The sequence below is a fragment of the Rutilus rutilus genome, assembly GCF_951802725.1.
Source record: "Rutilus rutilus genome assembly, chromosome: 24".
In the NCBI taxonomy this organism is placed as follows: Eukaryota; Metazoa; Chordata; class Actinopteri; order Cypriniformes; family Leuciscidae; genus Rutilus; species Rutilus rutilus.
The window spans coordinates 23,737,707-23,750,639 of NC_140228.1; the positions used below are offsets into that span (position 1 = coordinate 23,737,707).

Sequence of the window (12,933 nt, forward strand, 5' to 3'; positions counted from 1 at the left end):
ATTTGCAACCTTGTTACTTGCAATCAACCAATTCACGAATATGTGTATTTTTTTATTTTATTTAGCCTACCTGATGTTAATGTGATGCTTATTGCTAGAAAATAATCACAAATCATAGTTTCAACCTATTTAGTCATGTCTAAAATTGCAGGGTTGCCAAAAAATCATATAAAAATTTGTTTAAAAAGATAAAAATGCATTTGTTTTTTAAAAGTCTTGGTTAAACATCGTCGATTAAAATGCAAGACATTTTCAACAGCTCTTGTCAGCTTCTCCATATCTCATTTCAATCTCAGGGAAGACTAAAATACAAGCTAATCTCACATAGTCTGCCACAGTAATTACAGTCAATTTATACTAATCGCAATTATCATCAGGCTTTTCATCATCAAGACAAAATGATGGCACTGTTACCAATCCACTTTCTGTCTTACTAATTAATAATGGCAATACACAGCCCATAGGTTCTATTTGACCTTGGATGAAGGATGTGGCGTTTGAACACGGCCGCTAAAATTAGCACACTTGCTTGGCCAAGGCTTCAATTAAGACGAGCAGAGGCTATTCCATGACTGCAAGTTCTGTGTCTGTCTGAGAGGAAGAAAGAGAAAAATACAGGAAACGGAGACACTTGCAGAGAGACACAGACAGATCTCTGTTACCTCAGGCAGTCCATCTCTTCAGTGTTTTCTGATAAATATTTGCATGCCTCCAGGACCAGCGTTCACGACAGTATATCTTATAATGATTTTTTACCTGCAGTAGATAAGATTTTTCGTCCTAAAATGAAGTTTAAGAAAGAGGTTTATTAACATCATTCTCATATAAATCGGATACTATATATCGACTTTGGCCTACTTCCTTAAGCCTCACAGACCCAAACATTGATTATATTAATGATGCATTTTCATAAATATCTAGTTCTGTCATGAAACTCTAGAGGGCCCAGGCTGATAGGTCCTTACATGCAATCTGCAAGCAATCACATCATTTATGCTAATGTCAAAGATTTCAATCATTTTTGAATAAATGAGCAAAACTAAAAAAAGGATAAGGTTAAAATTATACAATTTTATTTCAAATAATATAATGTTATTAATTACAGCAATGACCATGATGTGTGACTTTAAATTGAAAATGTTTTCTTTAAGCGCTTTAAGTAGATTTAACCCACAACAATTGAAAAATAGCTATTATTTAATGGCTTTGAATGCGGCTCAGGCATACGATTAGGCAGAAACTGGTGTCCAGCGGATGCAAGGAATGCTGAGCTTCACTCTCCTTTGGCTTTTTGTGTTATGAAGCTCCACAGTCACTTCAGCCATCAGAACCAAAACACAAGCATGTGTGATGATGGGCTTTACTGTAGCATCAGGACTGCTGTTACTCTCTTCCTCCTGAAAGACACTGTTTGTTAAACTAAAAGTAATGTAGGCTAAGTATTATAATGACCCATGACACGTCTTCTTTTCCTGATTAACAAATGTGATACCTCCTCCTCGGCCCAGTTCCAAATACTGACAACCTTGTCTAGAGATCATCAATTAGCAGAGTGCTGTCCAGATCCAGACCCAAGATTTGTTATATACATACTGCATGTGAAGCTTCCTTGTCAGGGTATAATGATCTAACAGAATCCAAATTTGTAACTATTTTAATTGTATCAAACTTAGTAAACTTTCTACTTCCCACCTCTGAAGTCGTGATTATGAGATCATTGCATTCAAGTGCTTTGCTGTCGGAAAGAACAGGAATCATGGTGGACATCCGTCACAAGATGAGGATGAAGACGAAGGTACAAAAGATCACTGGATTGATGAAGTGATTTTAATAATATAATAAAATCAGGAACTGACAGAAAGTGTAACAGAGCGTGCATGAAACAAAGGTTAACACACACAACACGCAAACATCGACTGAAATCTGAGGGTGCACAGGGAAGAACTTAAATACATGATGGTATTGAACTGAACGATGAGCAGATGATTTGTCAAAGATGTGATGATGATTAGGGTCCATGGTTTCTGATGAGTGGTGGGAAAATTAAACAAAGGAACGCATGTGATGAATGAATACTAACTGAAAGTACATTAAAGTGAAACTAAAGATGAATAAGTCCAGATAACCGTGTCAGAATGCCCTCTCCCAGTAGGCGTGACCTAGCGTCGTAGTAGCAGAGGTGAGGGAGGGATGGAGGTGGCTGAGGAAATGACACAGGGAGGACAAGAGATGAGGGTATGGTGCAATACGGACGACGAGACCCCGGCGGCGATGGTGAAGGGCGTCCAATGGCACAGACCAAGAGCCCAGAGACGACAGCCCTCGGTGGAGTTGAGGGAGGGAGGAACCAAGCTGGCATGGAGGCTGACGTCAACTGGGGGACGAACGCGGAGCCGATGGATCCCAGGGTGCAGACGGAGAGCCGATGGAGGAGAGCGACATTGCTGGCACAGGAGGCTGGAGCGATGCCGCGGTGACAATCGACTGAGGAAGAACCAGACTGCCTGAGGACTGAGGTGATGCCGGTGTGATGGAGGACTGAGGTGTACACGAAGGGAATGAGGAACTCGCTGCAGCCGTAGGGGTGGAGGAACGGAGCGTAGCAGAAGGTCCACAAGTTCATGGCGAAGGTGGAGTGACGACTGACCAAGGGGAAGCCGGTGGGACAAGGGAATCCGTTGGAGCGTAAGGCCGAGGGTGTCTGGTGGAGCCGAAGGTGGGAGGAGCCAATGTGGAGCCGGCAGGTTGATGGGCCAAGACGGAGCGAGACAATCTGAGGCCAGAGGCGGAGCCACTGGATGCATCCTCTCAGGCGCTGATGGTGGTTGTAGGACCTGAGGCTTGACGTGAGTGCTTGGCATTGCAGGAGATGGTGAATGGCTGACAACCTCTAGCAGAGGCAGGGCTGGAGGACTGTACTGGGCAGTGACGGAGGCAGATGAAGGCTAGAGAGGGTCGAAGGTAACACAACATTGTCCATGCAGATGTTTGTGCTGTCTAAAAACAGCGATTAAGGTTCAGAAGGAACAGATAAAAGTTCAAACAGTCCATGGTGCTGTCTAGGAACAGCGTTGAAGAATTCTGAATGGGGTGGGATAGGGTGGGAGACGATGCCTCTGCGCTGAAGTCAATCAGCCAATCCTTAGGCATGGCGGGTGGTAGCTCTCAGTGTACGGGGGGCTTACATGTTCCTCTGTGGTCGATGGTGGTGAAACTCTGGGTCTGGTAGCAATCTGGACCATGGGTAGACACTCTCCAGACACTGGAGATTTTTTTACTTGGAAACTCATATTTAGGATAATTCTGATTGCACGTGAAGGCAGCATTACACCATGTGCAAATAGCCCGCCTTGTTGGCAGAGGCTATTTACACTAACTCGTCCTATCATTGTCTGATTGAGCCAGACAACGTTATAAAAGAAATCACACTGCTGCCCTTATATACCCCCAGTATTTAGGTGGCACCTACTGTTGCGGAGTGAGCTGAATTTTTATTCAGCACATCTGAACAGACAAATCGCATGCGAAAATCGAACCGAATTTGTATTGGTGTGAGGAGGCCTTTAGATTGTATGGGCATCTGTGCTTTGTAATGAGGTTTCTCTCAATCGTGTTCTAAATGTTCCAGCACGTTGACAGCAGATGTGAGAAAGCTGGTGCAGACAGCTGTGAAGAGAAATAAAAATAAACATTCTGAACAGAGATGCCATGAAAGATTATTCAACGTCAGTCAACTTCATTCTTTGAGTTCTCAGCTCAAAGCTCCATTCAGCCAAACGATGAAGCCATAAACATTAAAGCATCTTTTATCAGGCTGTACTGAATAAGTCCATTGCTAGGGATATATATGCCAACGGGTCTTAAAAAGCCTTCTACATTAGCCCAAAGGAATATTAACTCTTTTAATTTCATTGTACTTTAGTGGTTGTTTGTTCAGGATTAGAATACCAAGATCATTCTCCTCTAATGGTTCTCTATGGAGAGAGCCTGTTATTCATTGTATGTGGCTGGAGATTTTGAAGTCCTTTTCTTACTTCATGAGTGCTGATGAGAGTACAAAAGCTTACTTTTCTCAGTAGACTGAAGAGGAAGACTACAGTGATAAATAGTGTATTGATGAGCTTATTTGTTGTTTACTAGGTAAAAAAGTCAACACAGAAATAGCAAAGTCTTAATTGGCCCATGTAGACACAAATCTGCATTGGCCGTTAAGCCTTTTAGAACAAAGACATGAAGTCACAGTTCATGATTTGAATATAGTAGTCAATTAATGACTTTTCAGATTAGTAGTCAATGCTCAAAACTGAAGAATTATTGTAGCATTAATTCTACATGTGTGCAGGAAGTCTATAATTAAAGCGCTAATATTTTACTTAAATGTTGAAAGAAAATCTCAGCTTCTTTACGGCTAACAATAGACTAATTTGTCTTTCTCTCTTGTGCTCTGTAATATCATATAGGGGTGTTGTGCGTGTGGACATCAGCCTGCAGGATGTGGATATTGATCAGTGCTCTGCAGATGGATGGTTTGCAGGAACACACAGGTGCAACCTCACCACAATGGAGGTGAGTCCAATCTTCAAGCTCTTGCTTCAGTGACACAATTCAAAAGATTTTGCTTTATTTGAAACATTCCAGGTGATCAGTCCACACTTTTAGTGGCTTGAAAATATGAGTATATAACATTAAAGGAATAGTTCATGTCACAGCCCTTGTGAAAAGAAAGTCCACTTGATTGTATTAAATGGGCACTTGCTATGTGCTTCAAATCTTAATAGTATAATATAGACAATATAATATTAATGACATAAGGCCACTTAAGTTTAAATAGAGTAAACTTTCATGACTTTATCTTAAGACAAAGTGTTTTATATATATGACAAATATACATGACACGTTTCTTTGGAAATGACATTAAAGTTTATTTTATACAGACAATATTTTAAAGAACATTTTTACCATCGTTAAACTAGAAAAAGTGGATTCGGCACTAAGTGAACCTGCACCATTGCGCTTTAAACCGTACACTTAGATAGTTAAAATAGGCCCCACTGATTCTCTCATATCGCTGTTAAAACTCTCCTAAAACAGGGATGTCCAATCCTGCTCCTAGAGGGCAACTGTCCTGCAGAGTTTATCTCCAACCCAATTAAACACACCTGACCTAGCTAATCAAGATCTTTTTATGTATGCTAGAAACTTCCAGGCAGGTGTGTTGAGGCAAGTTGGAGCTAAATTCTGCAGGACAGTGGCCCTCTAGGAGCAGGATTGGACATCCCTGTCTTAAAACATTCAAACTTATAAGGCATTATTTGCAGACCATGTTGCTTTGTGTTTGGTGTCAGTTTCATCATAAGATACACAGAAACCAATGTTATTTGACATCAAAACTTTGGATAAATGATGTTAGAATATTCATTTTTGGATGAACTATTCCTTTAATATCTCTGGTTCGCTGCAGAACATAAACAATTTGAACTCTCCAGGACCTCTTACGGCAGTCAAAAAATCACATCATTGCACAGCACCATGCCATCTCAAATTCTGGTTTCAGCCCTTGATTCATGGTGTTCATCCTGCTGTTATTTTGAATAACAAAAGACATTTTTTATATATATCTTTGACCTTCTGGATCAACAGTGAATGATTTTGCTGTGTCTTAATCCTGTTAACCTGATGCTTGGAGGATTGCAGTTATAAAGAGAATAGATTTTTAAGGTCTGGCTCCTTCATAATGGATGTGATGTAATAGATTGCACAGGGTGCACTGAATAATTGAGAAAGCTCTTTGTGTGCTCGGCCTCCTGATGGACACTGCACAGTGTGCGTGTGCAAGACACAGTTGAGCGTACCACACATAGCGACACATCATCTTCACTTTATGCAATTGAATTGTGACCTCTGTCATAATAGCTTCCATCTTCCCCTCGTAGCACAGGTCTGGTGATGGTGAAGCGGACTATAAATAGAGCTCAAAACTGCATTTCAATCAGGAATTTTGTTGTAATGTGATATAGCTGCTTTGTACCAGAAGGCACAACGTATGCAAAAAAGCTGTAATACGTTCTCATTATCTCGGATGTCTGACACTGAAACTACAGCCAACATGCCACTGATCCTGTTTACGCCAAACCAGAGATTTCCTACTTCAAGAATATCATTAGCAAAGACTTCCGGAATGTGTAATCCGATACTGAATATGCATTTAGCCATTGTGGTTGAAGGTCTGGTTTTGCATGCTAAAACATCCTACTATGTAAGACAAGCATCACTGTGTTTATTGCTAATTATAGCCTTAGTGATCTGAACAAACTCTAATCTTGAGTATTAAGCTTTGATGTGTAGTTATTGTGCTACTCGCATAATAATAACATAAATGAAATCATGCAGCTAATTAAGGATATTTAGGCTATTACTCTTCTAAGAAATCAGAAATAGGGCCCTATTTTAACGATCTAAAATACAAGTATAGAACGCGAAACGCAAGTAACTTTGTGGGATAAATGACTCTTGCACCCGACGCAAATACAAAATGGATTGGACTGAAGTAGCCACATTACTGCTTTGGGCATAACGTCAAATAAACCAATCAGAGCGTCATCTCACATTCCTTATAAAAGCAGGCGCGCTTGTTCCATGGCGGATTGCTATTATAATGGCGGATTTGCCAGGCGCACGCCAGGAGCGGTTCACAGCCAACGAGGCCAACGTTCTCGTCAGGGCCGTAAAAGACAGAGAAGTGACATTGTATGGGGATGGGAGAAACCCATCCAAATTAGCTTCGGTTAAACAGCCGTATAATAATTTGGGTAAATGTGTAAGCTAGATTTATGCCTATTTTTTCACATCTTCATAGACACCACAATGATTTCCCTTGTGTGGTCATATTTTTCTTTGTAATTATGTATGGTTTACAAAAATGGGAATTGCTGCCTGCGTCTGTGTAGATGAGAGAAGCAAAGTGTATGCACGTTGTGCATGCGTAACATTATGGCCAAGCATGCGCTCTTAAAATAGCATCTGAATAATGCAGAATTGTTTTCTGAAACTGCAAAATAGCACCAGGGAACGTTTGCGGCGGAACACGCCTCCTCTTTTCGCAGAACCGCCCTCGGGAGCGCAAGTTAATTCCCTAATTTACCGACGTGCGTCTGTCGAGGGAAAAGTCCGCTCTGCGTCGGGTGCAAAATAGGAATGATACATTCGTACAGTGTACAAAGTCAATTGCGCTGGGTGCAAGATAGGGCCCATAGTTTGTTTGTCTGGTTGATGATGAAATGGGTGGAAACATCCCATAAACAGACTTGATGGTGGCCTCTTTTGACTTGAGCCAGTGAGAAACCACCCAGAGACCTCCAAGGAAAGAACATCTCATCATCCACCTTAGCAACCATACAGAACACCCAAGCAATCACATAACGTTGCTAAAAAATAAATCAGAACACCTGGCCCTAGCAACCATCACTGTAAGAACGGAACTCAGAACAACATAGGAATTGCATAGCAATGCACTGACAACCACTTAGAGCATGCTAGCAACCACATAACAAAACTCTGGAAACCTCCCAGAACACCCTGGCAACCATCTAATATGGCCCCCAAAAACACTCAGAACTCAATGTTTACATGTTACATTTATGCATTTGTCAGACGCTTTTATCCCAAGCATCTTACATTGCACTCAAGGTATATGTATTTCTGTAATTCTTCCATTCCCTGGGAATCAAACCCATGACCTTAATGTTGACCTTAATGAACTATAGGAATGTAATGATTTGGCAATCTTTCTGAATACCCTAGCAACCACATAACAATGCCTAGAAACTAACAAGAACGTCTCGGTTACGTATGTAACCCTTGTTCCCTGAAGGAGGGAACGGAGACGTAGTCGGACGTACCGTACTGATTGGGATCACGCTTAGGGAGCCTGTCATCTTCGAGTATTGATAAAATGAGCCAATGCACATTGGTGTGCGAGATTTGCATCTCACACTCCGCCCCGCAGCGCGGGTATAAATACGGAAGCGGATACACGCACCATTTGTTTTTCGCTGAGGAGCCGAGCGGAGCCCGGAGTCAGCGGTGGTCCAACAATAGTGGCGACGGCGAGTAACCGAGGCGTTCCCTTTCAGTTCGGTCACGTTCGACGTAGTCGGACGTACCGTACTGATTGGGATCCCAATTAACACGCTACCTAGTGCTGCCACCTTCCAGTGCCTAGCGAAAGCCTTTTGATCCCTCCGCATTTATTGAGGCGGAGATGGGACAGGGCTATGTCATGTCATGTCATGACCCCTTTAACAGTTGTTAAAAAAGAAAAAGGACAAACAGAAATCTTCTTCGGAAAATGTAAAAATCTTGTGGCATTTTTGTTTTTTCTGTGCTACCCAACCAGACAAGAGTAAACAGCATAACAGTTAGTCATACAATAAGGCCAAAATTAGACAAGACAGACAAATATCCGTCAGGGTATAAATAGTCTGTAGAAAAGCAGAAAGTGCCTAACACACACAAACATGCATGACTGAAAGACATGTTTTCTATTTGGAGATTGGTGAAATAGCCATGCTATTTTCAGCGGCACTTTGAATTGATCTTTTCCTGGTGAGTCACACACCTGCTGGTTTTGCATTGATCATACGCTGCTGTTATTGCTACTTTAAGGCACTGAACTTAACAGATGAGCCTGTGCGTTTGAACCCCCTCTGAAGTTTGATATTTAGAAATACATCCACCAGTGGAGTAATTACTTTTCCTTCCATTTATCTCTCTCTGTAGGTTGTGTTAAAGAAAAAAAGATTTAGTGTGAAATGAAATATCCGTTGAGCTCTTTTTTTTTGTGCTCTCTGTATGACAGGGATGTATGGTTTCGATAGGCTGCAGTACTAATGAGGAAACGAGGTACAGAGAAGCTCAGAGGAAGTGCCATTAAAGATAGCCATCGTTTATAACCTTGTGTCTCTGCAGGCCTGATATTCTTTACTAACCTCACAGTATAGACTTTTATGAGTAAACTACTCTCCCTTATACAATTCTGCTCTAAAAGTAGAAGCACAGATTAAGTTTGCAAATTTATAAAGGACACATGTGGGAAGAAAATCTCATGTTTCAAAGAGGCAGGAATATGGGTGCTTTTTAAAGGTATATCAAACTAAATAAAAAATGTGATTGGTGCTTGTCCGTGCAATACTTTTCTCCACAAAAACATGAGGCATTTGTTGTGGTTGCTGTCAGCTCCTTTCTTTTTGAATGGGATAACATCAAATTCTCCAAAACTGTTCGCCAAGCTTACGATTACATTTCATATTTGAAATCACCAATGAAACCTGACAGCAATTGTCTCATAAATTTTGTTTTCTAAACGCTCGAATCATGACAGAAAACGTAATTTTTCCGGCTGGATCAAGCTAATGCACATGCGCAGTGGAAGCGCACTTCTGATGGCAGCTTCAGTGACGCAATGACTTTACCAATCGGCGATTGGCTCTTATTTAGAAGGCGGGACTTATTCCGCCATATTGAGCGTTGCACTTTTCCCCATTCAAAACAATACGAGTGACGCGTCTTGTGTAATTCTATAGTCTTTGGCTTTACTATATGTTCTTACTGGATGTTACATGGTTGCTCAGGAGTTCTGGCCAGTGGCCAGTGGTTGCTAGTATATTGCTATGCAAAAAAAAGTCACTTTCAAACCAAGCAGTTTTCTGCATTGCAAACTAAGCATGGGGAAGTCTTTCGAAATTATGATCTCATGGATTCTTATTGAAATTACTGGATTATACCTGCAAAAATTCACCAATGATAAATGTGATCTCACCTTTAGTCAAGACAGCTCAACTTCAAGTTTCTGTTGTATTCTGGGGCCGGTTGCACTAGGCTACAGTACAGTACGTTTCTTAGTTACGGTTTATACGTCTACATTAATCCGGATACATTTGAAAATTGCGTTTTCATTTAAAATTTTGTTTTTCATTTTCAAAAGTTTTAAAAAAATTGCTCATCCACATCGAAACATAAAAAAAATCTTAAATCACCTTACTGTGCATTCCTAAAACATACTAAAAGTTCACAAGAGAACACAGAGAGCAGATATAATAAAGTTCTGGCACAATCATTTTATTAGCAAAATATTTCACCAATCAGTGTTGAGTCCAGGTTGCCCTCAAAATCACATGGTCTAAAATGCAGTTGTCATCATTTCTGCCGCAGTATGGCAATTGTGAGTAAATTTTCAGTGATCTTTGCAGGAATGCAATATGAAGACTGCACCAAGGAACATTTCTCTGTAGCAATACTTTGAAAATATATAGCTGGCACAACAATGCCTGTATAACCATCAATATCTATGGGTACAATATCCATCACGTGACTAAACATTCGTCATCGGTTTCAAATACCTCAGTTTTCACAGTCCACACTACAACGCGAAAATGGTGTTTTCAAATTTATCCACTTGGAGAGCGTTTTCAAACACCTCCGTCTTCGTCGACTAAAACGCCGTCTCAATGTGGACGAAAGGCCAAACCGGAGAGAGAAAAAGATGCGTTTTAAAATGAAAACGTAGTTTGGACAAGGTCTAAGAGACATGTTTCATTTTACGTGCAATTAAATATGATGGGTTTAACTTTTTAGAGTTATATTTTTTATTTATTTACACAAAATAGTATAGAATTTTAAAGAGGACCTATTGTGCTTTTTTACATTTTCAACTTTCAACATTGTGTAATGTTGCTGTTTGAGCATGAAAAAGGTCTGCAAAGTGACAAAGCACAAGTCCCTCCAAAGGGAGTTATTCTCTATATCAGTAAGCACTGTTTCTGAACTCCCTGAAAAGGGTCGGCTTTTCAGGGAGTTCAGAAACAGTGCTTACTGATAATAGAGAATAACTCCCTTTGGAGGGGAGTGTTAACACAAGTTAAATGTGTTAACTTGACACATTTCCACAGTTATCTACATCGCAAATCAAGTAAAGTTTTTAATATTTAAATAAATAAAAAATCGAATACACTTTTATCATATTTTGTGTTTTAATTCAAATTTATTTGTATAGCGCTTTTCACAATACATATTGTACATATTGTTTCAAAGCAGCTTTACAGAAAGTGCATTTCAGAAATGTACATAGAAAAATACAGTTAGTTAATCATGTATTAATTTAGGGCATAACATATCGCCAGCGCTGAGTCGTCTCTTCACAGGCGTCGAGTCGTCTCTTCACGGGTGTTGGGACATCTGAAGTCTCCATGAGAGGCTAGCGTCCCGAGATAACAACAGAAAAGCAGATGGGAAATAATTAGCATAGCTGCTGTTCATAATATTAATGCATTCGATCTGATTCAACTGTAGTATAAAAGGTAAGTATTATGTGAATGCTTGGCTAAAGAGATGCGTCTTTAATCTAGTTTTAAACTGGGACAGCGAGTCTGAGCCTCGAACAATATCAGGAAGGCCATTCCAGAGTTTAGGAGCTAAATGTGAAAACGCCCTCCCTCCTTTAGTGGACTTAGATATCCTAGGAATGACCAGAAGCCTAGAATTTAGTGATCTTAAAGAGCGCGATGGATTGTTTTACCTTGACAGTAATTGACAAAAAAGGAATTAGTGCTTCTGCGAGGCTGTTTCTTATACAACGGCTAAGGGAGAGTGATGGCAAATTTGAGATCTTTCTCTCTTCTGACTACTGTAATCAATCTCTATATATTTTTCCCTCTTTTGGAAAGTCGTGGAAACGCTATTCGCAGATTTTTTCTTTTGCTATTTGAGCAAATGCAAATACAAAAAATGTTGCTGTTGTCTTCCAATCACTGCTATAGAAGTTTACTCAACTATGGCCTTGTCCACAATAATGCGTTTTCGTTTTAAAATGCATCTTTTCCTCTCTTACTTTGCACACTCTTCATATCAGAGTCCTGAAAAGATGACAGAAAATGTACTCACAATTGCTTTATACTGTAGACCAAACATATAATGGTGATTGAGTGTGACCTGGATGCTTTGGTGAATGGGGAGATATTTTGCTAAATAAAATGATCCTATCATGAAGAGTTGTATGATAACTTTAAAATGTCTTGTTCCCTCTGTATGATCTCAGTGGGTCTTTATGAGAGTTTACGCATGCGTGAATTTTACGTTTTCCGACTTTTTTTATATTTTGGACTTGAAACTTTTGGAAAACGCTTCAAAACACTAGTGTGACCAGAGAGCGTTTTGAAGCAAAAACGTTTCCGGATTAATGTAGACGTCGCCTATGATGACTTCCACTCCCGAGAACCCCAGAAATGTGAAAAGGGTCCATTGAAGTCTTGAGTTTTCTTCCAGGCACGCACAGGTCACAATATTCCTAATTTAAATAATTCCCACCCAAGGCATACGTAAAATAAAGGGGGCGAGGCCTGGTTGAATTGAGTTAGTAGAGCATTGAAACTCGTGGTTATGGTAAGAGGCATAACATTTCTGAAATAGGCTTAAAGCGGTTGACCATTCACAATTCACTGGTCCAGCTGACCAATCAGGGCACATTGCGCTTTTCGGAAGGAGGGGCTTCATAGAGAACGGAACTAAACAGACCTCTACTGACAGATTGGGAAGAGAGGTGCTGAAACAATGTAAAATATGTGAGAAACAGATGTTTTTTGAACATTGCATGAACGCATGAAAACATATTCTAGTAGACCCCAAAAACAAAATCAAGACTCATATGCCAATCAAGGCATAATATTGCCTCTGTGCCATCTCTGCAAGCACTTTTGATTGTTTTGCTTTCTGATTTCACTTTGTTGTTTCTTTTCCACTTGTGTCCATAGAGTCAAAATTTCACAAGTTGCTTTGGCATGTTCCGACTGTCACAGTGTTCATAAAGTATCATGCCAGCTCCTGGTTCATTCATGATAAACTGATCTCCTCTTTCAATATGCTGTCATAATGTCTCTATTT

At 40.2% G+C, this 12,933-nt stretch overlaps 1 protein-coding gene across 2 annotated transcripts in view; it reads left to right on the forward strand.

The window, feature by feature from the left end:
* The window catches only part of gpr158a (G protein-coupled receptor 158a), a 90,550-nt gene that overhangs the window by 10,674 nt on the left and 66,943 nt on the right, over nucleotides 1–12,933 (forward strand). For both annotated transcript variants that reach the window (XM_084398656.1, XM_084398655.1), the window contains exon 2: nucleotides 4,461–4,566. In XM_084398656.1, the coding sequence (XP_084254782.1) occupies nucleotides 4,461–4,566 (106 nt within the window). The remainder of the gene's footprint in view (nucleotides 1–4,460; nucleotides 4,567–12,933) is intronic.